Raw genomic sequence first — 25738 nt, 5'->3', positions numbered from 1 at the left:
CTACTAAAAACCATTATTAAAAAAATACTCCATCATTTCCCCCAATGAGTCCTAATATGCATTTGGATAGCTTTTATTTCCTTATAAAAATATACTATAAAATTAATGCCATATTCTTTTCACTTAGAAGCAATGAAGTCCTTTAGGCTGTGGACAGAAAAGTCAATGTGTTTGTGTTTAAAACTTTAATACCCCCCAGCCCTCTTTACATGGCTTCAAAGTGCTCCACTGTGTGGGTAAACAGAGCTTATTCAATCAGTCCTCTCTGGATAGACATTCAAGTGCTTCCAATCTTTTGCTAAACAATGTGTCCATAAACTTGAACATCTGTTGTTTCATATCTAATAGAGATGTTTCTTTAGGGTACATGCCTGAAAGAAGATTCCTGGGACAAAAGGTAAATGCTTTAGTAATTCTGTTGGATATTGCCCATTTTCCCTCCACAGAGGTGGTGACAATAGCAGGCAATATATGACCAGCAATGTATGACAGTCCCAGACTCTCCACAGCCTCGTCAACAGTGTTCATGAAACATTTGGATTTTTGCCAATCTGACAGGTCAGAATTGATACCTGTGAGTAATTCAAATCTGCATCTCTCTTACTTTAAGTGGAGCTGGTCATCTTTCATACAGGGCCATAAACCTCTTTTTAAAATAAATTTTTAATTGAGATGATTGTGGATTCACACTCAGTTGTAAGAAATAATAGCGAGATCCTGGATACCCTTTACCTAGTCCTCCTGCTGGCAACACCTTGCCAAATTATAGCAGGATGTCACAGCCACACTATTGACATTGATACAGTCAAGATATAGAATAGATCCTGACCTTACTTTTTATGACATTTTTATGTGAGTTGAATACGATGGTGTAAATTCCATTTACTCTTCCCAGTAATGACCAAAAACAAAAAAACAAAAAAAACCCTACACCCTATACAAAACGCGTAAGTAACCTACCAGAAGACTCTGAAAGGTGCAGTGAAGAAAGCACACTGACTAGGGACATGTGAACTGGAGGAACCCAGCTGTGAGCAACTTGGGTTTCTTCAGGCCTCCTTAACATCCCAGCCTGGGTGTTAGAGATATCTATCACTTAATAGAACATCCGCACCCCAGAAATGGCAATAAGGCAGATTTTTAAAAATCCCCCAAGAAAAACATGCTCTAAGTATAAGGACTTAAAACATGCTCTAAGAACTTAAAAAAGAGCTGCCCCTTTTAGAATATATTTATTTAAGTTGCAGAATACATGTGCAGAATGTGCAGGTTACACAGGTATAGCCAGGCCATGGTGGTGTGCTGCACTTATCAACCCGTCATCTAGGTTTTAAGCCCCGCATGCATTAGGTATTTGTTCTAATGCTCTCCCACCCTCTCCTTACCTCCCCCGCAACGCCCCTGACAGGCCCGTGTGTGTGTTGTTCCCCTCCCTGTGTCCGTGTGTTCTCATTGTTCAACTCCCACTTATGAGTGAGACCATGTGGCATTTAGTTTTCTGTTCCTGTGTTAGTTTGCTGAGAATGGTTTCCAGCTTCATCCATGTCCCTGCAAAGGACATGAACTCATTCTGTTTCATGGCTGCATAGTATTCCATGGTGTATATGTGCCACATTTTCTTTATCCAGTCTATCATTGATGGGCATCTGGGTTGGTTCCAAGTCTTTGCTGTTGTAAATAGTGAAGAGCATCCCTTTTATCCATACCTGTCTGCTCTACAGAGCGGCACCAGCAAAGAAGCTATGCCCCTCCTCTGCCCCAACACGCAGTGCTGTGGATGATCTGTTTCCCACCCTCACTCACACCCTCTCTGCGGTAACCAGACGAGGCCCCTCCCTTACACAGCCTAAGGTAGAACTCTGGAAGCTTTCCTTCTTTTATGGGACCTGTCCAAGACTTTCGCCCAATTTTCCATCAGGTTTACAAGTAGGCTGTAAAACATTTAGAAGAAAAGGGGGTTGGCCCTTTTGAGAAGCCCATGGCAAGCATCTCCCTTTCTTGGTTATGGGCTACTTGGAAAAAAACTGTATCTCATTCACCCCCATTCCCCCAACACTAAACACAATGCTGAGACGTAGTGTGTTAATAAGTGATAAAAAATTATTGGTGTTAGAATAAAGACAAGGCTACCCGAGTTGCTAAATAGGCTAAAAGGCTGCATAATTACCCTATGCAAAATGACATTCATACCAAGGGCAAGGGAAAAAGAATAATAAAAGGGGAATCTAGTTACCATAGTGACCCTGTTCTGCTGAAACAAAAACACTCAATAGGATTTAACGAAGAATTAACAGCCATCATGATTGTTACTGATTCTGACAAGGACGGTGGTGGAAGAGAAGGCAGAAGGAAAAGCAGACAACAGAGGGGTGGAAGGGGAGGGAGAACTGTGTGAAGAACATCTAATAATCCTTGGAAATTAACTGGATACATTGCTAAAACTACCTCAGATGAAAATTACACTCCAGAGATAAACACTTTCTCTTTGATAAGCCAAATAGGTGTTTTCACAATCTGCTCTCATGTGCTTTCCATGCCATCTAAAACACACAACCCAGTGAGGAAAGGGACCCTGATTCCCATTTGCTGCATTTCTTCTTATGACTATTACTGACAAATTTCAATTGTACACTTTTGCCAGTTTTACTAATTGTTCACATACACAATCACATATAGGGTAATCACTGACTTCATTTTCTAGTTGCATTAAAGAATGCAGTATCATTCTTTAATCTTTCATCAAAATATTAGGGTCACATAACACTGTATATTTTGTGGGAAGGGCGACTTCACTTTTCATGTTTGATTTTTTAAAAAAACAATAAAAATGATCGTGGCAATGAATTCTTTGCTATTTTTTCTCTTACATACTAACCTCTTATCAACTGACTTAGAAGATACCTTTTAATTTTAAAACTATATTGAGTATAAAAGAGCAGGGCTCTCTACTCAGATTTATTCACAGGTGTGTCACACATGTTGACAATGGCCTTTCATAGTCCTAATGAAGATACTGATCCTACCTAATACAATCAACTATGAGGTATACGGTTTTCTTTCTTTCTTTTTTTTTTTTTTTTTGAGACGGAGTCTCGCCCTGTCGCCCAGGCTGGAGTACAGCGGCGCGATCTCGGCTCACTGCAAGCTCCGCCTCCCAGGTTCACGCCATTCTCCCACCTCAGCCTCCCGAGTAGCTGGGACTACAGGCGCCCGCCACCACGCTCGGCCAACTTTTTGTATTTTTAGTAGACACGGGGTTTCACCGTTGTTAGTCAAGATGGTCTCGATCTCCTGATGAGGTATATGTTTTAATAGAACAGTAATTTAGAATGCCATTTAGTTCTTCCCTAATTAGAGGGCAAAGTGTTCCCCTGACAGACTCACTCATTCATTGAGTACTATGCCAGATGCTAGAAGTACAAAAATAAATAAGACACTGCTATTCTCAGATAGTTAGCAGTCTTTGGGAGAAAAGAAAATTTGTTAATCAAACACATGCAACAGTGTAAGCCATGCTTTTAATAGCGTTTAGGTACTGTGGGCAGAGGTGAAAGGAGAGAGTGGCAAACTGGTTGGCCAGGGAAGGGTTCCAGAGGAGCTTACTGAGTCAAAGAGGTGTGTAGGCCAAGCTTGGTGGCTTACACCTGTAATCCTAGCACTTTGAGAGGCCGAGGCAGGCAATCACTCGAGCTGAGGAGTTTGAGACCAGCCTGGGCAACATAGTGAAACTCTTTCTCTACAAAAAAAATACAAAAATTAGCTGGGTGTCGTGGCATGTGCCTGTAATTCCAGCTACTTAGGAGGCTGAAGCGGGAGAATCGCTTGAACCTGGGAGAAGGTTGCAGTAAGCCAAGATGGTGCCACTGCACTGCAGCCTGGGCAAGAAAGCCAGATCCTGTCTCAAAAAAATAAAAATAAATAAAGCTATGTAGTAGGTTCTCTGGTGGATAAGATACAGAAGATTGTGTACAAAGGCAATGGTTAAGAGGCCACTCGGAGCAGCCCATAGGTAGCTAAGCAATGGAAAGAATGGAACAGGAATGAGAGGTGAGCTATCCGTCCTGGAGAGGCAAGAATTTAGATCATGAAGGGCCTCGTATGAGAAGCAGAAACACCTGGACCTTATCCGTAGGCGGTGGGAAGCCCCAGGAAGATTTTCAGCAAGGTGGCATTTCAAAAGAGACAATTTATGTGGCAATATGGAAAACGGAGTCAAAGAAGAAGATATATCCTTGCAGTGAGAAAAGATGGAGTGAGGCAGGTGGATCACTTGAGTCCAGGAGTTTGAGTCCAGCTTGGGCAATACGGTGAGACCCTATCTTAAACAAACAGATTGAGAAGGTTTTGGGCAGCTGTTGAAGAAACAAAAGACCCAGGCAGGTTGAAGAGAGAATTAAAAGGTAATGTTAACCATGGGGAGGAGAAAAAGGGAGGATGACTGAGATTCATGCCTTGACTTGCTAAGGGGATGGGAATACAAGAAAAGACTAGGTTTTGCAGAGGAATTTGATACATTTACCTAAGGACCTGGTGAATTTTAAGTTTCTGTGAACAAACAGGTGGGGATGACCAATAAATTGATAACGAGTCAGATGCTAATAATAATTCCGAGCTGGAGATAAAGGCTTAGGAATTTCCTGTATATACTTAGTGGGTCCGTGGAGTTAAAGCTCTAGAAGTACAAGAGATTGCCTGCTGCATTTCACTGATTAAAATTTAACAATATCAAAAATTGAGTTCCTTACCCTTACTACTGACATCTCAAGTGCTTGAGAGCCATGTGGCTAGTGACTACTACATTGGACAGCATGGACGTAAAACATCTTCATCACCACAAAACATTCTATTGGACACTATTAAAAGTGAGTATTGATCCAAAGAGAGAGGGCGAGTGGAAGGCAGAGGAAGGACCTTCCAAGGAAACTGCAGATATGTATGAAAAGTCAAATTCAAAAGCCAAGGTTGGAGAGAGAGAGCAAGGACTCCAGCACATCAGGGATATTTGACTTCTTCCGGTATGATACTGGGAGAAGCTCTGAGTTACCAAATGCCTTCCTTGAACTACATATTATAATGTGCGCTCTCCATGCCATCTAAAACCACACAACCCAGTGAGGAAAGGGACCCTGATTCCTATTTGCTACATTTCTTCTTATGACTATTACTGACAAATTTCAATTGTACACTTTTGCCAGTTTTACTAATTGTTCACATACATGATCACATATAGGGTAATCACTGACTTCATTTTCTAGTTGAATTAAAGAATGCAGTATCATTCTTTAAATATAAGCCAAGAATGTGCATCAAAGAAAAGCTTGCTAACCTAAAGCTGAAAAACTGACTTAATATGAGCCAAGTTTTTGTTCCCTGTATCAGACACTGACACAGTGGCACTGAGTGCTCTACTACAGTTAGCTTATTTTTAATCATTTGAATTATCCTCGGGCAGAACATCATCCTTGATTGAGAGAACAGGAAACTGAGGACAACAGACGTTTGAAAATGTGTTAATGTTTCACAGATAATGGCAGAGGACCCCTGGATTCAAACTCAGATCAGTCTAAGTTATAAGTAAAAATTCCACAGTATTTGCTTATAATCCCCACCTTCTGCAGAGCCCACCTTATGCAAAATCCTTAAGCAAATTTTTAAGGTCTACTGCAAAAGAACAATTATCTCAACAACTCCTTCTGAAGTACATGTTTATAGCTGAGAAACATGTGCTGGAGAAAAGCTGCTCCTACAAAGATCCTCAATTAGTGAAACAGACAACCAACGTTTGCAAAGGACAGAAATGAGCCCCTCATTTGACGGCATATGGTTCTTCAGGTGTTTCTGCTACATCAGTTTTACACACAGAAGACGTCAACTCCTTGAGGGTAGGTAATGTCTGATACCTCTCAAGATCCTTCAGAGCACACTTAAACCGATAAAATTGGGAAAATTATATTAGCAAGGGCATGCAACCAAAATCTGTTAGGGGAATGTGTTGAGAAAGATGCAAGTTTTATTTTTCACACTGTTTTTTTTCTTTTCATTGTATACTTGAATGGCAAATCACTTTTCTGAAGTCATTTAAATCAAGAGCAACACAGTACATGCTCCTTAAAAACAGACTTCTCTAAATAATATTTTGGTCCAGAATATACCCAACAACCTTGAGTCTTTGTCTAAAGATAGCACAAAAGGTGTGTGTGTATAGTGTGTGTGTGTACATATATAGGATATCAAGGAGGTATATATAATGATCATATATACAAAATATATAATAATCACACACACAGACACACACACGATCATTAAACGAAGTTACTATGTTTTCAGCAGAGGACACATTAATACCATAGGTGGGGCAGACTAAGCTGACTAAATTTCATGGCTTTAAATGATTATGATTTAATGACTGGTTTTAGTTGTGACATGCAGTGACAATATCCCTATAGGATCATATTATACATAAAGTAATTACAATTCATTTCACAAATAGTTGATAAAACTCATGATCTCACAATTTAGTCTCAAATACAAATCTAGTCCCTAGGTATTTCTGATGTGGCTCTTTGCCTTAAAAATCATCGATACCTGAAAAACACGTAGTAAACTGAGCATAACACACCAACTTAATTTATTGAAGTTGTGCAGGGAGAAGAAAATTTATGCTAAAATGAATTCTTAAATATTTATCTTGATACAGTAGATTACTAACTGTTGCACTAATGAAAAATACTTAAATACTACCTTTTGAGATAAAGGAATAAAGTGATCTTCAAATGTATTTAAGCTGTGGTTACCTTATGCTTATATTGCAACCCTAGTATCAACCAAGATATTCACCAATAATTCATTGAAAATTTAGGATAACAAACAAACAAAAATCCCAGGTAACCCAAAAAAGTTCCTGAAAGGAAAATAATTACGTCTTCACACAAAGTCTTTAGAACATTGTATTTCATAAAAGACAATGATAAAAAAGTACAAACATTTCCATGAGAAGCAAAAAAAGAAGAAAAGTGGGATACAAGAAATTACTAGCATGTATTTCAGTGCATTTATGTAGAAGCCTTTCATCTAAATAAATAAAATAATCTTAAGTACACTTCCTCCTTCTGATAAACAGTACTACGACCATTTTAGTTCTCTCCACTGGCATACTTGCAAATCCAAGACAATGAATCTAGAACAGTTTTTCTTTGAAAAACACATAGAGAAATATATCAAAGACAAGCAAAGGTCAAATAAAAGGACAAAATCTGCTTTTACTTGTAGGAAGCCTCCAGAAAGAGAATATTGTATTGGACATTTTTCCACTTTGTTTTAAAACAGATATCAGTATCTTGGCTGGCAAAAGGGTATATAAGGAAGTTTTTAATACATAACTGTATCTACTTAATATTATAAAGTGTTCTTACTGAATACCTTTTCACAAAAACAAAAACTTAAATGTAGATTTAAAAAATACTCATAAAACCCTAGTTTTGGCAAAAAATTAACTATCTCCACTGTGAATCAGATATCACGTTACAGCAAATGTGTACTCTTTTCCTCTTCTTCTCTACAGACAGGCCCATTAGTCATTACTTCCTTCTGCAGTTGAAAAGCACCACGTAATTTTCCCAGTCAGTGCCATAGGGACCTCCTAGTAGCCCTAAGTCCACATATACGGGTTTCTTGACTTTAAAGACTAGGAAATCCAACAGATAAGTTATCAGAGGATGTCTTCATAATTTCAGAAAGACCTCAATTTGCTTGACTTCACTTGTTTAGAAATGAAGTAATAATACTCTTTCCATAGACATACCTAGCATTGCACTGGATATGGAATAGGCAATCAATATATGCTCATTAATAAATCCTCCAAACATACTACAAAGAAGATAATTTGCATTTGCAATATATTTGTTAATCTTTATGTAATAATTTATTGTCATACAATGAAGATAAATGAGCACAGCTCTGTCACTTAGAGAAACACATTAAGGTCACCATTTATAGGCAGAAATAATTTTAGGTCTACACTAAAAAAGCAAAGCAAACCAAACAAACAAAAAGCAAACTAATTAGGTGGTTTTCACAGGATGACAAACCATATTCAAAACGGAAAAAAAGAAAAGTGTTTATATCTCACTCCTGAAACAAAAATTAACGTCAGACTTAAGAAAATAAGGCAGATACTAGTAGTACTAAGTTTTCTTGAAACTGCAAAATATATATAAAAATGAAAAGATACCGAATGTGGACAGCTCCACACTGATCAACAAATGGTAACATTCTCAATCTTTCATTGACTTTAAAAACTATGTAATAGAAACAGAAAATGAACTGATACACAAATTAAGTACAAATATCGTAATTTTCAGAAGGTTTGATTTTTCATTATTTTGAGTACCACAAAAAAACTGAAATATAAATATTTTGGAAATAGTTCTAAGAAATATGAAAATATTTTGTTTGGTATCATAACAGAGAAGCTATCCATTTTCTCAAAGTGTAAGAATTCAATTATTTTATGATTTAGTTTGTGGTCATTTGTGTTATCAATATTGCCATAAAAATGACACTTCAAAATAAAACTTACAATATGAGATAAATAACCATAGTTCTGTTTTAGGTAAACAATCCTTGAGGCAAACAAATATTATCCAAACGCCTCTCATATATAGATTTCTATTGTTCATCATTGTTGTTGAAGATTCATTTTATAGATATTTAATTTTTTGTTTAAAATTTGTGAAAATATCAAGATATTTTAAAGAATCTTTGTAATTGCTAATTTTCAAAAAAAAAAAAATACTGTTTGGCTTTACTGTGGAAAAGTTCATCCAATATTAAGATATGTACTTGATATCAGGTAGTAAGACCTTTTTTCAGAGAACAGTCACACGAAGATAACTGGACACAGCCCTGACAATCACGCAAACACAGAAGATACTACATATAGAAGACATTAGAGCATCAGTGCACTGAATAACTCATCATGTATTTTAAGATAATTCTATTAAATTATACTTTTAGATACGACAAATAGAAGACTTAATAGCATCAGCGCACTGAATAACTGATGTATTTTATTTAAATTAACTGATGTAATTTCATAATTCTATTATACTTTCAGAAAGAAAATTTTAGTAATACCAGAGATATAATCTCTTAAAAGTGAAAAAAACAAAATATAATTTGAATGAAACTAACCTTCAAGGGTCCCCTCCAAAAGTGAAATTCTGTCTGAGAACTAAACTTAAAATTTGTTTTTATCTACTAAGTATTTATCTTCATAAAAATAGAGTATTTAATTCTTATCTAATAGTATAATTCATTTGTATATTATAAGCACTATTGGGTTTTCTTCCATAGATCATTCTTTTAAAAAAACTGACTTGATTGCTTTTTAAATGAAGATACTTTTTTGGCTCTTCTGAACTGGAAATAATAAAAGTGCTGTTTACTGTGAATTAAAAAAAAACACGGAGTATAAACACACAACCTTGGAAACATTTTTTGAGGCACAAAATCCCTGACACACCAGAGATACATGAAAGACATTTAACATAAAGAGGTCCTTTATATCATGTCACATCACAACTTTTCAGATTTTCTTGGTAATACTCATGCAATATGCATAAACAATATGGTTGTGATTTCTAGCAAAATCAGATGAGATTGCAAGCAAGGAAAAACAGGTAATCCCAGTAGGAAGAAAAGCTGTTTAAGTCCTTTCTTCTTTCCCTTTAAAGCCTAAGAAAGCTGTGACTTCTTCCACACAAAAGGCTGAGGTCTAAAGCTCAAAACTAGTATAACAGTTTACTGTATTAGTTGGCTGTCAATTATTGACAGTTCCTTCATTTCACACAAGGGTTAACCTTTGTTTAGTGACACAAATTTAGTGAGTTTTTTTTTCATGCAAATAAAAAATGTCTATAAAAGTCCAATAAAGGTATAACTGATTACATGCAAAACTGCAGCACATCTAATTTTTCAACAATTTGCACACATTAATTTATATCACATATATACAAAATATGTTTAAACAGAAATAAAAGCATTCTCTTGAATTAAATTATAGATTTTAGTATAAAAATTTTTCTCTTCATAGGGAGCTCTCTTAACTTCCAATCTTAAGTAGTGGCTTCCAGTTTCTGCGATGTTCGCCATAGGGGTGTGTCTCAGAGCAGGGAGGACGGGTGAGAGAAGGGTGACTGTATATAGTCCCACTCTGTAAACACTGAGGACTGCTGGCTCTTCTCAAGGAAAAGGGCACTGTGACACAGCCAATCGCTGACCTCCACTAAGAGTGCGCTCCAAGTTTACGATCCAGCATTGTGGTCTATCTTGCCACGACAGCCACTTCTTTTAATAGTCTTCGATTGGAGCTAACTCTGGCATGAGGTTTACAGATATGTTTGTATACAACCTATCAACCAGTATTTTTGGCCTATATATTAAATTGTTCAACCCATCGATGTACTGACGCTCCTTGGAATACCTTAGTAATTTATACCTATAGTTTTAGAGGAAAAAAAAAAAAGGAACAAAACATGTTCAAAAAGGAAAACTGATAAGGACTGTGTTCAAGGTCATCTCATAATTAAAGCACTTAATGCTCTTTACAATTTCTGGTTCTTGTGTATAATTTAAGAATCTCTAAACCATTATTCTAAATTAGCAATTTTACTACTCAAAAAATGCCACCCGAAAACATTATTTTGCACTTTTACAATTAGACATTTTTAGTAAATGAAATGTTATGTTTTGTTACGTAAATACTTTTACATAGTTAACCAGGCTCTTTAACGTAAATATGTATATTTATTAATACATACATGTCTCTTCAAAACAAGCACCAAAAATGCTTCCTTCTGTAAAGATTCCCTTCAGCAAAAAATGCTTCCTTCTGTAAAGATTCCCTTCAGCAAAAAATGCTTTCCTTCCATTATGAAAATTCCCTTCAGCAGCTTTTTTGGGGTTCAATGCATTTTAATTCACCTTTCATATATTCAGCAGCTTTGGAAACCTTGGTATCTGAAGATGACATTCAACTTACCGTCCTAAAAACTGGACTTCACCTCTATGGTGATGAGGAATTGACTTGTATTTTCCTAAGTCTCCCTCTGGTCTGGTTACATTATATCCAGCATAGTGAACTCTACAATACCACATATGAAAATGAAAATATAGAGAAATAAAATATGAAAATGGGTTATGTGAGTTCAATTTTAAAACACAAAAGAATGCTCTAATCCAGGGTTCCCCAACCCCTGGGCCACAAACCAGTATAGGTCTATGGCCTATTGAAAACTGGGCCACACAGCAGGAGGTGAGTGATCATTACTGCCTGAGTTCCACCTCCTGTCAGATCACCGAACAGCATTAGATTTTCAGAGGAACAAAAACCCTATTGTAAATGCACACGTGAGGGATCTAGTTTGCGTGCTCCTTATGAGAATCTAATGCCTGATGATCTGAGGTGGAACAGTTTTCTCCCGAAACCATCCTCCTGGGTCCATGGAAAAATTATCTTCCAGGAGACTGGTCCCTGGTGCCAAAAAAGTTGGGGACTGCTGCTCTAATCTATACGTTGCCAGTAATTTCAGAAAGCAGTCTTAATGAAAAAAAGGAGAAACACAAAATAGGGTTTAGAAACCTCAAACATTTCCCATCCCGGAGAATCTTCTTGGAATAGATAAGTATTACAATTTACCTAATATAAGTAAGATTTATAAAAATTCTATTAGTGAACAATTTGTACCTCAACATACCTGTTCCAAAGGTCATCATCTTCTCCTCCCCATCCCCAGAAGGCATTAGGAAAACCATTGATCTTTCTAAATTGTTCCACTGTCAGCCCACTTACACCACCAAAAAATTCCTTATATGGAAGACTAGAAAAGAAAGATACAGTATTCTAAAAATAAAATCATAATAGTTTCCCATGTGAAATAAAAGTTTCAGTCTTTTGTGTGCTTTGCAAAATATGCTTTTATATTCTATATAGACAATTACGTTAGAAAATGTGAAGTACAGCAAGATACAAAACATCTTTATATTCTAGTGAAACAAGTACATGTAAATATGTAATGTTAAACGTAAAGCACTTACAGAAACCTAAATTTAATATTTAGTATACAAATAAGACTCAAAACAAAACCTGTAAGGCTCAAAACCCAGTCCCCCAAAATTGTATATTTTGACAACAAAAGTAAACATGATTAAATATATTAATAATGGTCAATGCATGTCAGATGTTCCTAAATAGTAACACTTAAAAAATTAACTGAATATAAATGCATTATTTATGATATAAAGCAGGATAAATATCAATTACAAAAGACAACTCTAGCATTTAATTTTCTAGTTGCCTACTTTTATAATGATCTTATCTGTCAGGATTATACTCTCAAAATATTTACGGATAGTTACAAATATATTCATTCTCAATGCATTGATATTTACAGAAATAACTATATTTTTATTTGGATTTTATTTTCCTTACCCTTCCCTAACTCATATTCCAAGGAATGTGTTAAACGATGCAATGTGTTTAAACTTTTCTAAACTGTATTTTTACTTAGCTAAACTGTGTGTTTAGGTATAGATTGGCTTTCTGATGTTTAGGCATCGTTCCTAGACTTGCAATCCTGAATACATTCCCGTGGAGTGAAACATGTCCCTGGGGAGCAGATGTCAGAGCAGAGAAAACGTGACCATGGACAGCACCCAAAAATCAAGCTGAGGGAAACCTGACTGCGACCACAGCAAAGCTGTCTCAGAGGAGGGAGCTTTTCGTTAGAGAGACTCGCCTCACATTCTGAGAAGGACGTGCTGTTTGCCAGCTGAGGTCTTGTGTGGCACACAGACCAAGGAAGAGTAGTTCCTTCATGGAAGCCTAGGGTTGTAGGAGAAAGCAGTCTTGCCCTCACCCTAGGTCAAAGGTACTCCAAGATGATAATAGCAACACTGATCCTAACCATACTCTCTAACCATAGAGATGTATGTATGGTTGTCTAACCATACTCTCCTGAGACCTCTCAAGGCTCACTCTTGGGAGCTTAGTGTTCTGGTATTTTAGTAAGACTAGGTGGGGGTTCCACAGGGCCAATAAGCTTTCTTGGCACCGTGTACTTCCCACATCAGATGGATTATTCTTGCCCAGGCTAGTAGTTTAGGAAAAACCTGAGATTGTCAGATAGGGAGACATGAATAAATATGTCTGTGTGTTTACTGACATATATAAATCAGCAAGCCCATCAATTCCATTTACTGCTCTAAGTGGAAATAATCAATTGTACTATACAAAGAATGGAAAGTTATTAGGTACAATGAAGGTATAACATAAACTAAAGAAGAGAAAACAAAATCCAACAAGTCAAACTCTTGCAGTGTTTATCTTACACTGTCCAAAGTGGGAGAGACACCACACCTGAGGGTCTGAGTTCTCTGGTCAGCAGCAGTGTGGCCACCACTGTGGGGCAGGGACGCTTCACCAGGCTTCATCCCACAGCTGAAGTCTATGCACTGTCCAGCCCAGGCCTTGATCTACTGCCATTCTCCCTGAGCTACATTCTAATTACCATCCAAACGTCCAAGATGCCTAACCAATCCAGGGACTAGTCTAGATAGATATGAATACAGTTGACCCTTGAACAATACAGGTTTGAGCTGCACAAGTCCACTGATACACAATTTTTTTTTCAATAAAAGTTACATTGAATGTGCCTCTCCTGCCTCCTTTTCCATCTTCAACTCTTTTAGCTTACCACCCTTGAGACCCCAAGACCAACCCCTCCTCTTCCTTAGCCTACTCCACGTGAGGACGATGAGGATGAAGACCTTTAGGATGATCCACTTCCACCTAATGGACAGTAAATATATTTTCCTTTCCTTATGATTTTCTTAATAACATCTTCTCTCTAGCTTACTTTATGGTAAGAATATGGTATACAATACACATAACATACAAAATATGTGTTACTTAATTGTTTACATTATTGATAAGGCTTTTGGCTAACAGTAGGCTATTAGTAGTTAAGCTTTTGGGGAGTAAAAAGTTATACTAGATTTTCAGCTGCATTCTGGTGGGGGAGGGGGGCAGTCACCACTCTAATCCCTGCATTACTCAAGGGTCAACTGTATTTTGTTTATTAGAAATTGACATTTACAACTTAACAACAAATTATTTAGACAAAAAACAAATTAATTTAGAATTTAACAACAAATTAATTTAGAATTCCTAGTTTATATGACCTTTATGATTTTTTTTGTGTGTGTGAAAATCGGTTACCCTGTATCTAATTTGATTCTAGCAAACTGACCAAAATCAAGTTTCCAGAAGTGGTAAGAACCAGATTGTGAACCTTGATGGCCTTCTTCAAGGTAACCCCATACTCAAAGTTCAGATACAGAGGTAATAAAGAAAAAGGTTTTCTAATGATAACAATGACTAGCAAAAAAAAAAAAAAAGGGAGGAGGAGGAGCAGGAAGAAAGAAAGAGCAAGAAGCAGGGAGGGGGAAGGAGGGGAGCGGGAGTGGGGAGGAGGAAGAGGAAGAAGAAGAAAGAAGCAAGCATTATTTTCCTCCTTGTGTCGGACTTTTTGCTTCTCTCTACTCTGTTGATTAGCACCAGGCAAAACTGTGACACAGGCAACATCTTCCTGCCCTAATCAACAAAAAGCTTTCTTTTCTCTCCACTCCCATTAGCCAATGAAAACTGTGATCCCTTCCCCAGGTTAGACCTGCATTCTTTCGTGTCCTTTTAAGTTACTATCTCAGCTCTGATAACTATTCGCATTTTAAATTATCTCCAATTAGAGAAGGAAAAGATTTGCTTTTCTTATTGTGAAGGGGCAGGTCAAGAATGCAGTTTAGGAAGAAGACAAACAGCACTTTGTGGCCCTCCAAACCATCACTGGGGGAGAGCAGACAGGAGTCAAGATGAGTTATGCACCTGCCACACAGCAGGCACAGAGCACATGTGATCTCACAGCAGCAATATGGATGGGATCTATCATCCCAGTGAACAAGGAATACACCTTCAGAGATGCAAGTGACTAACCTATAAGTCCTGGAATTGTAAGTGTGAGAACCCAAGTTTAAATCTGTGTGTGTTTGACTGCAGAAACCAGGTTCTCTTTCCCACCACACCACATTCAAACTTCTGTCTAAGGAAGCACCCACGGGAACGAAAAGCCACTCTGTGTCCTGGCTCCCCAGGAGGACATGCTAGAGTTAAAGATGATATTCTTGGGGTTCCTGAGTTCTCTCAGATTTAGGGACATAATGCAGCTACCATTTCAATGCTATGACTGTGCAATTACATCGTACAATATCAGGAACAGTGCACACTACTTACATATACATGTATTTATCCAGCTTTGCAGCAAAATGACGTGGCATTTCTCCACATCCGTAATAGTTTCGGTCGTTTTCAGGTAGATGATCCACATCGTGGAAGATTACACAGTCCCAGACACTGTCTTTCATGGCCTCTTTGAAGCCCACATTGAAGAGCATCGCACGGTTAAAAGGTTGTGTGCCAGTCTTCATGGAGCAGACCGAGAGAAAAAAATAGAAATGTACTCACACTTCATCATCTGACTTTTTTTGTATTTTTACTAGAGACAGGGTTTCGCCACGTTGGCCAGTCTGGTCTCCAACTACTGACCTCGTGATCCACCCGCCTTGGCCTCCCAAAGTGCTGGGATTACAGGCGTGAGCCACCACACCGGGCCCCCATCTGACTTTTTTCTATTATTTTTCAAACTTGTTGCATTATGGTCAAATGATTACAATAATTAGACCCAAATGAAACAGACAAATAATAAACATACTTCAGGATTTTCAAACATACTGTTTAAATTTACTTACTATATCATTTTATAATTTAACAACATAGAAGAAAACAGTGGTCCATTGGTACATCAGCACATTTATATAATTGATATTTCTGCTCTACTTCAAATACATCAGGATATAGATTACGTGTGGCGAGAAAAAAAGTCATTAAAAATAATATAGGTTTTATTTTTTTAGTGGAGCTTGCCATATGCTGTCAAGACTAAGAGAAGAGGAAAGTGGAAATGACTCAACAGTGACCCTTCTCTAAAGTACCAACACCAGGGAGGTCTAACTTCCTATTATTAATGCTTATAATAAATACCAAGAGCATTTTAGAGAAAAAACAATTGGAACTTATTACACAAAGCCCAACTTCCTTTATTACAACCATTTTCCTTTATTATTACAGAAAATACATTAAAGTACATGGGCAATAAATAGTTTCTATTATTGCTTATAAGATTAAGGGCATTTTAAAGGACAAAAAATAGAATTTTATTAAACAGAACCCAACTCCCTATATTATAACCATTTTCCTTTATTTATCAGTGAACATATATTAAGGTGCACTGCATTTATTTGCATATATGAATATTTATTGCATATATGAAGGCAATAAAAACCCTTCATTCTGCATGAGAAAATTAAAGAGCATTTACCAATTAAAATTAAAGAAAATTAAAGAGCATTTACCAATGTCTTAGCAACACTTACCAAAACCATTTCTAAAATATATTAAAAAAAGGATTATTACAGAAGTGAATGAGACACACATTGTAGTCATCATCAGAGAGCTGCCTCAAGAGTGAAAACTTACTAATTTTCAGTCCTAGGCCTTGCACTAACTTGAGGTAATAGAAGTCACTATTTTTTACAACATCTTTTTTCACCAGTGAAATAGAATAAAGAGAAAAGGGAGTTAAATTATGATGTTACGACTAGTACATCAACATCTGCTTTAACAAACTACTTTCCTCTAAGGTTTTAAAAATCGTTTTTATTAAACGTGGACATAACACTCAAAGGCTTATAACAGAAAAAAAAGTTCCATATCTAATCCATCTCCATCCCCCAAGAACAATACATTTCAACTCTTCCCGTTTATTCTGGTATTTATCTACATATTTTGAGGAAATTAGAGTCCTGATATTTCTTGCTTCTTTCACTTTAGACACTGTCTCTTGACTTCTTATCATGGTAGTGGAGGAGTTAAACCACCACACCTCTTGCCCCTACCTCTAATCTCCCAATACAGTTTTATCATAATTTTTGGTTAAATCAAGAATTTACATTATTAGGACTATGTAAATATTTAATATTTCTTCAGTAATGAATAGATTCTGTTTTCTTTTGCAAACTGGGAGTAACTATAGTTTTCTATGTAACTACTGTATTATTACTTTGTACAAAAGTCCCAAGAAATACGCCCTATACCTATTAATAATTGATGTAATCATTCAAACACATCAAATCATCTATCAATTCCTTCTCCATCTCTCAAGCCCAACTCTCCCTTGCCCTCTCCAGACCATGTGTGAATATCACCTGGGTCGTCTTCACTCCCTAAATCACCCACACCTTTTCCTTGGCTGTCTCAATTTGCTGAGGCACATTCTTCAGGAGCTTCCTAAGTAAAGACCCATGGAAAATACGTTTTTAGCCAATCGATGACTGAAAATGCCATCAGTCTACTCTCACGTTTGTCATTTTGACTGGGTAAAAAATTCCAGGAAAAAAAAATTTTCCAGTATTGCTGAGAATGTTCATAGGTTTCTGATTCATACTCATTTGTCATTTTTCCTAGAATTCCCAGCATTCTAAAACTTTTGTAATATCTTCTGTTTTCCATTTGTATTCTAAAATTTTAAAATAATACATTTCAAGGCAGATTTGTATCTTACACATGTGTGCATGTGGGGCCCCTTTAATCTAAAGATTCCCACCTTCACTTTGGGGAAATTTTCTCATGGTCTGTGGTCATTTGTCTCTCACTCCCCTCAAATTTTTTTCTGCTGTATTTTTTACAGTATCTTGATTAGTGAATGTTATTAACTATCTACTGATGTGTAACAAATCACAGCAAAATTTAGTGGCTTAAAAAAGCAATAGTCTCAGCCTGGGCAACATGGTGAAACCCCAACTCTACAAAAAATACAAAAATTAGCCAGGCATGGTGGCACGTGCCTGTAGTCCCAGCTCCTCAGGAAGCTGAGGTGGGAAGATAGCTTGAGCCCCGGAGGTCGAGGCTGTAGTGAGTTGAGATTGCATCACTGTACTCTAGCCTGGTCAACAGAGAGAGACCCTCTCGAATGAATGAATGAATGAATGAATGAATAAAATAATCATTTATCATGCTGATGGCTTCTGGGGAGAGGAAATTCTGGGAGCAGAGTGGAGGCATCTCCACTCTGCTCCATTAAGTTCAGGGCCTCAGCTGGAAGACTGAAGGCTGGGCAGCTGGACACGCTGGAAGGCTTGACTAGGGGCAGAAGGATCCACTTCCAAGGTGACTCACTCGCATGGCTGTGAGATGGTGCTGGCAAGCCGGCTCTTCTCCACAGGGCTGCTTGGGCATCCATATGACAGGGCAGCAGTCTTCCCCAAGAGCAACTGATCCAAGAGATCAAGGCGGAAGCAGCAACGTTTTTTATGACCTAGCCTCTAAAGCCATGTACTGTCCCTCCCACAGTATGCGGCTCCCCATGCAAAGCAGTCCTTATTCGCTGTGGGAAGAGACTACACCGGGTCTGATTACAAGGAGGCAAAGACCCCTGGGGGCCACCTTAGAGGGTGGTTACTTCCATGACATACTGGTACTCTTAGATAGATTCTTTCATTTCCTTAGCTTTGGTTCTATTTGGGGGAGTTATTTTATCTTCCAGCCATTCTATTGAAAGTTTTGTTTTAGTTATTTTCATTTTTTCGATAACTTTCTTATTCTCTGATTATTCTTCATGATATACTATTTCTGTTCCATAGATTATCTTTCCTTCCCTCATTATAGATCCTGATGATGAGTTTTTGTTTTTGTTTTTTTGTTGTTGTTGTTGTTGAGACGGAGTCTCGCTCTGTCGCCCAGGCTGGAGTGCAGTGGCCAGATCTCAGCTCACTGCAAGCTCCGCCTCCCGGGTTTACGTCATTCTCCTGCCTCAGCCTCCCGAGTAGCTGGGACTACAGGCGCCCGCCACCTCGCCCGGCTAGTTTTTTTTTTTTTTTTTTTAGTAGAGACGGGGTTTCACCTTGTTAGCCAGGATGGTCTCGATCTCCTGACCTCGTGATCCGCCCGTCTCGGCCTCCCAAAGTGCTGGGATTACAGGCTTGAGCCACCGCACCCGGCCGAGTTTTTGTTCTTTTTCAAGATTTCCTCTGCTTCCTCCATTCTCTATTTTCTACACTTCCTTTTTGGCCTAGATTTGTCTCCTCCTGTGGAGGATTTCTTCAGCTATCTGGGGATCCTTGACTTGCCCAATCATGTTGGAGAATAAGGCACTCAACAGGTGAGGGTGAAATGGGAAAAGTTCCCTTATGTCCCTCACAGGGTATACGATGGGGGTGTGGCTTGCTTCTTCAGTGCCCTGCTACTCAAACCTCTAGGGGAAACAGGCAGATGGGCAGGTTGTGGGGCTCTGAGCCCACAGCAGTGTCTAGGGGTGAATGTTTGCAGCTGAAGCCCCGGTGGGCCTGTGTTCCACCCAGTATGTTCTTTCAGTTTAGCAGTCCATAGGTGGCTTGTGTTTATCAGCTCAGTTACACTCTCTGCCTTATCACAAGGACAGAGGGCTTCCTGTATCCCGTATCTTGCCTTAGTGTACTGGAAGAATCAGATCACGTGGGGGCTTGGAGAATGAGTGCAAGGTTTTATTGAGTGGAAGTAGCTCTCAGCAGATGAATGGGGAGCCAGAGGGAGATGGAGCGGGAAGGTGGTTTTCCCCTGGAGTTGGGCTGCCCAGAGGCCGGGCTCTCCTCCAACAGCCCTGGTCCAACTTGGTGTTGTTCCACCAGTTGATGGCCTGCCGGCGTCTGCCGGTGTGGTATGCTCTTCCGCTGGTGTGTTCCTCTCGACATCCACCTGCTTGTGTCTCTTCCTGCCAGGATCTCGGGGGCTGTTATAGGCACAGGATGGGGGCATGATAGGCCAGGGTGGTCTTGGGAAATGCAACAATTGGGCATGAAAACAGAAATGCTTGTCCTCACCTAGGTCCATGGGACAGGCCCGGCAGTGAAGCCTTCACCAGGGACACACCCTTCTCTACCAAGCACTTCCCTACCCACCTCCCGTATGAAGAGGAATACATATGCAAGTATTACTGCAAACCTCTCTTGACTCATACAAGCACAGACACACACACATCCCTGAACCAAACTGAAACAACAAACAAAAGTAGGCACGGCTCAGGAAGCAGCAATGCCTTTCTTTATTCAGGACAAAAACCCTGGCATCATGTTTGACTTTTCTCCATCACTCAGGCTACATATCCAATTTATTGGCAACTCATACCACTTTAAAACCCAAGATGGCCGAAACCCAACCACTGCTCACCACCTCCCCCACGACCACAGCTGCCCAAATGGTAACCATCTCCTACCCGGACAACTGCTAAAGCTGTCTAATGCTCTCCCTGCGTTAGCCATGTCCCTCTACAGCTTATTCTTAACACAGTAGCCAGAGTCATTTTGTAAACTTAGATTAAGTTGCTCCTCTACTTAAGACCCTCCAGAAGGCAGTGGAGGGTTTTAAGTGGAAGAGAGACTTACATTAGGTCGGTACACATTAATACAAAATTACCACCTATCACATACATTTCAATGTGAAATATGAGGTAACAATACCAAAAGTGGTACAAGCTGGCATGGAGAACTGGTCTTCAAGTGTTACCAGACTTTCTTTAGGTTTCTAAAACATCACTTTATCCAGAAGGTTTTACATAGAGGAGTGACTTAATCTACCTAACACAGGATAATCCAAGCCCTCACCCTGCACTTCCTTATTTGCTTCTCTGATTTCCTCCCCAGAATGTTCCTCAGCTGATGCTCTGGCGACAACCGACCTCTTTGCTCAAACACACCAAGTATTCTTCTGCCTTCTCCAGAGTGCACAGCCTCTACATCAGCATGGCGTTCTCCTTTATATCATTCCAGGATGCTCTGATCTCACCTCCCCAGAGAGGCCTTCCCCAAATGCTCTGCACAAAAGGGCACCTCTACCTGCCCTTACCACTCTCTGCCCTGAGCGCCATGGAGATACTGCACAATGATTTACTACTGCCTGTCCTTCCGGGCCAGCAAAAGAAGGGGCCTTGTCTGGTTTGTTCACTGCCATATTCCTTTTGTTGAATGAAGGAAACTGGGCTGCAGGGAGCTGATAAAGTGACAGGCTGGCCTTTTCCTTTAGAGACCTTCAAATATCAGATTTGGACTCTTTTTCCTGGAGTTAATTTACTTCTCTAGCGAAGACACCACTATGCCCTGCCACAGCTTGAGGGGTGGGGGGATTCACACCTGGCTGTTGGCTTCAAAAGGCCAGACAGGGAAGGCCTGGGGTCCCTAAGATCAGCATGCAGACGTACTCAGTCCCCCTGGTTTTAGGCCCTACCACGCAGCTGCATCAGCACTCTCAGGAGCTTCCTGCTACACTTTTGCCACAGGATCAACTGGAAAAAGCTGCTACAAGATACAACAGAGTAATCACCTGGCAGTACAAGTAAAGATGAGCAACTGGGAATGTGGCTGTTTTGTAGTCAAACTTTTAAACAATCTCCTTACTTTAGCGCAGTGCTTCAGCCTACCTTCAGTGACAGCACTGAGACAGAGGTGTGTCCAGCAAATTGACTCTAGTCTTGTCACATCACCCTCTATAAGCACGTGGGTTTGCACATCCCCTGTTCTGCTAGGCGTCGGCACTCCATCTGCTTCCTGACTTAACAGAAATGTGTGAAAATCTCTCACCCACGACTTTCTGTCCTTGAGGTTTAATAACTTTTCAAAAGTTTTTTTTCTTTCACTCTCATTTTAGGAGTTTGGAAAGAAGTCGTGAACCATGTCCATCCTCCACATTTCACTAGAATTCCTGAGCTGCTCTTCAATTGCTTAGCACTCCCTGGGTACCTGTATGGCAGAAAAATTACTTTTCTATTTCAAATATGGTGAAGATGTTTCTAGTTCAAAACCTCACTCTATCAAATACACGGTCCTGAATTCATATTGATCAAGCCTGAGATTCAGACTTAAAAGGTTTGAAAATAAAAATGCAGAAGTTGCCTTGCAAAGATGGCTTCATCACATACACCAAATAACCGGTCAACTCTCAGAATAATACGCCTTTAAAAACAGAGACAGGCCACAGTGACTCACGCCTGTAGTCCCAGCACTTTGGGAGGCTGAGGCAGGTGGATTATGAGGTCAGGAGATCGAGACCACCCTGGCAACATGGAGAAACTCTCTCTCCACTAAAAATACAAAAATTAGCTGGGTGTGGTGGCACATGCCTGTAGTCCCAGTTACTTGGGAGGCTGAGGCATGAGAATCACTTGAACCCAGGAGGTAGAGGTTGCAGTGAGCCGAGATCATGCCACTGCACTCCAGTCTGGCAACAGAGCGAGACTCCGTCTTAAAACAAACAAACAAACAAACCACAGAGACAGCTCTCTCACCTCTCAATACATTATGCAGAATTGAAGTTTACACAAAGGAAACCAGCACTTTCCTACTGATCTACAAATCTACAACTACAGCTACCATGAAAGCAGATAAAAATTTTTACTTGTTAGGTAAAAAAAGTCACATTTCACAATATGGACTATTACATTAAAAAGTACGTAAGGCACAAAACTTAAAGGATAATTTACACACACAGAAGTATGGTATGTTATACTAAATACCAAGCATTTCCATGGAGAAAAAGCAGAGGTAAAAAGCTAAGAGTGAGAAACTTTAAAAAAAAAAAAAAAAAGGCAGATTTAGAATAAAGGAACTGGAGAAACTATAACCATCTTAGGAATAAAAATTTGAGTATTTTCCAAAAATTAGCCGAACATGATCCTGTAATCCCAGCTACTCGGGAGGCTAAGGCAGGAGAATCGCTTGAACCTGGGAGGCAGAGGTTGCAGTGAGCCCAGACTGTGCTATTGCACTCCAGCCTGGGTGACAGACAGAGACTCCATCTTAAAAACAAAAATTTTTCTGAGTATTTTCTACCAAAAGAGAAGATAAAAGTATCTAACAATACAAGCCAGGTAACTTTGTCTATCATTTATACTGTTACTTATCTATTGAAAACTAAGGAAATAAAGCCTAGCGGACGTTTTAGTAGAAACTGACAAGCAGAGTCACTGGAAAGCAGACACCAGAAACAGACCTGCATACATATGACATGTATATGTTAAGTGATTTTCAACAAAGGTGCTAAAGCAATTCAATGGTAAAAAGTCTTTTCAACAAGTGGTGATGAAACAACTAAATGAAACTTCACTCTTAGCTCATATCATATCTAAAGATTAACTCAATGGGCCGGGCGCGGTGGCTCAAGCCTGTAATCCCAGCACTTTGGGAGGTCGAGACAGGCGGATCACGAGGTCAGGAGATCGAGACCATCCTGGCTAACAAGGTGAAACCCCGTCTCTACTAAAAAATACAAAAAAAAACTAGCCAGGCGAGGTGGCGGGCGCCTGTAGTCCCAGCTACTCGGGAGGCTGAGGCAGGAGAATGGCGTAAACCCGGGAGGCGGAGCTTGCAGTGAGCTGAGATCCGGCCACTGCATCCAGCCTGGGCAACAGAGCGAGACTCTGTCTCAAAAAACAAAAAAAAAAAAGATTAACTCAATGATTAGCCTAAGTGTAAGAGCTAAAACTATTAAGCTTCTGGAAGAATGAGAAAATCATAGAGAACAATTTCTTAAATATAATACAAAAAGCACAAGCTATAAAAACAAAAATCAATAAATTGGACTTCATCAAAATTTAAAACTTGCTTTCCAAAAAAGTCAAAAAAATAAAAAGGCAAGCCATAGACTATAAGATATTTGCAAAACGTATGTCTTACAAAAGACTTGTATTTAAAATATATAAAGAATTCTTACAACTCAGTAAAACAAAGACAACTCAATTGAAAAATGAGCAAAAGATCTGAACAGAAACTTCACCGAAGAAGGCCTATGGGTAGCAAATAAGTACATGAAGAGATGATCAACATTAGTAATCAGGGAAATAAGATACTACCACAGACCCACTAAAATGGCTACGATTAAAAAGACTGACCATACCAAGTGCTGGCAATGATGTAAAGCAATTGGAAAGGTCAGTATACATTAACAGAAAATTACCATCTATCACATACAGTTAAATGTGAAATATGAGGTGACAATACCAAAGTGATACAAGCCGGCATGGAGAACTGGTCTTCAGGTGTTATCAGATCTTTTTTAGGTTTCCAAAACACCACTCTATCCATGTTTAGAAATAATGTAGACAATTACATTCTTCCTTTTTTTCTTTCTTTGTTAATTTTTTGAGACGGAGTCTTGCTCTGCCGCCCAGGCTGAAGTGCAGTGGTGCAATCTTGGCTCACTGCCACCTCCACCTCCTCAGTTCAAGCAATTTCCTGCCTCAGTCTCCCAAGTAGCTGAGATTACAGGCGCCCGTCATCATGCCTGGCTAATTTTCGTAGTTTTAGTAGAGATGAGGTTTCACCATCTTGGCCAGGCTGTTCTTGAACTCCTGACTTTGTGATCCACCTGCCTCGGCCTCCCAAAGTGCTGGGATTATAGGCATAAGCCACCATGCCAGGCCAAATTCTTTCTTTATATATGCACTTTATAGCCTTTAAACAAAGACTACAAAAAGTAAGTCAGGGTCATTTCAATTCTATTTGAATTAACTATGTTAAATAATTATGATGTATTCAGCTTTGAGAGCCTCTGTTCAGAAACAAAAGAAATCAGCTTTTTTTGACAATATTTTAAAATTCCATTCTCTACCTGGTTATCTCTTTTAAAGAATCATAGAATCTCAAATTTGGAAGGGATCTTGGGCATCACATCATTTAGTCTTCCATGTAATGTACGCTTTTTTTTGTTTGTTTTTTGACCTGTCAGCTCACTGGATGCATATTTACTTACCAACTGTAGAGTTGGGTCTATATCCTACAACAGAAACAGTCAAGGTTCCTTTACCAAGAAAGATGACTTTGAAAATGAAAAACTGAAAACAGGACAGAAAATGTTTAATGTATACTACTTTTTGTTTTTAGGTTTAATAACTGGCTCTCATTTAGGTGTCTCTGATTACCTAACAAAGTTAATCCAATATTGATTTTCAGGGATAGCCAGCAACTACCCCACAGTACAAAGATATCCTCAATCGAGAATAACCTATGCTTTGCTATTGAGTTAAAAAAAGAAAAAAAACTTTCCTTCCTTTTCTGTAAATTCATGGGTCATAAACTGAAATGTTTTTTCAAATCAAACACTGCGAATATAGCTGAGGTAACTGTGGGGTGCTTTGGTATAATTTAGAAAAGAACTTTGAGTCGCACCAGTTATGAGTCCAGATGTCTGTACATGAGTCTAAATGCTGCCAAGTAGCCTAAATTAGAAAATAAGCAGTTTCTCAGTTAAATGAAACTTTACACAGGTTTTCAAAACTAAACAAAGATCATAAGCCTAATGAAAACATAAAAAGGAATAATACTACACGTCAGAGACACATTTAATCCTGTAAGGTAAGTATCAGCTGTATAGCTATTTTAAAAACCAGAGATCGACAATCCAATATTTAGAATGTCATTAAAATATAACGAGGCTATCATACTAAAGTGAAACATGATTGCTAGTTAACTCATTTGACCAAATTACTATATAAGAAATATATAGGCCCAATCCAAAATGTAATTTCACCCAAGTAGAAAACAAAGA

The 25738-nt window shown here is 38.8% G+C and overlaps 1 protein-coding gene across 1 annotated transcript in view; it reads right to left on the bottom strand.

Annotated features, from left to right (window-relative positions):
- Nucleotides 1-6934: 6934 nt before the first annotated feature.
- The window catches only part of B4GALT6 (beta-1,4-galactosyltransferase 6), a 65229-nt gene continuing 46425 nt past the window's right edge, over nucleotides 6935-25738 (bottom strand). Inside the window, exons 6-9 of the mRNA XM_033178057.1 lie at nucleotides 15347-15534; nucleotides 11757-11879; nucleotides 11042-11143; nucleotides 6935-10498 (exon numbers count right to left, since the gene is read on the bottom strand). Coding sequence (XP_033033948.1) covers nucleotides 10351-10498; nucleotides 11042-11143; nucleotides 11757-11879; nucleotides 15347-15534 — 561 coding nt within the window. The 3' untranslated portion in view covers nucleotides 6935-10350. The remainder of the gene's footprint in view (nucleotides 10499-11041; nucleotides 11144-11756; nucleotides 11880-15346; nucleotides 15535-25738) is intronic.

This window comes from Trachypithecus francoisi, unplaced genomic scaffold, assembly GCF_009764315.1.
Source record: "Trachypithecus francoisi isolate TF-2019V2 unplaced genomic scaffold, Tfra_2.0 Lachesis_group19, whole genome shotgun sequence".
Lineage (NCBI taxonomy): Eukaryota > Metazoa > Chordata > Mammalia > Primates > Cercopithecidae > Trachypithecus > Trachypithecus francoisi.
Note: the sequence above shows the minus strand (reverse complement) of the source record. Positions and strands in the feature narration are given on the sequence as shown.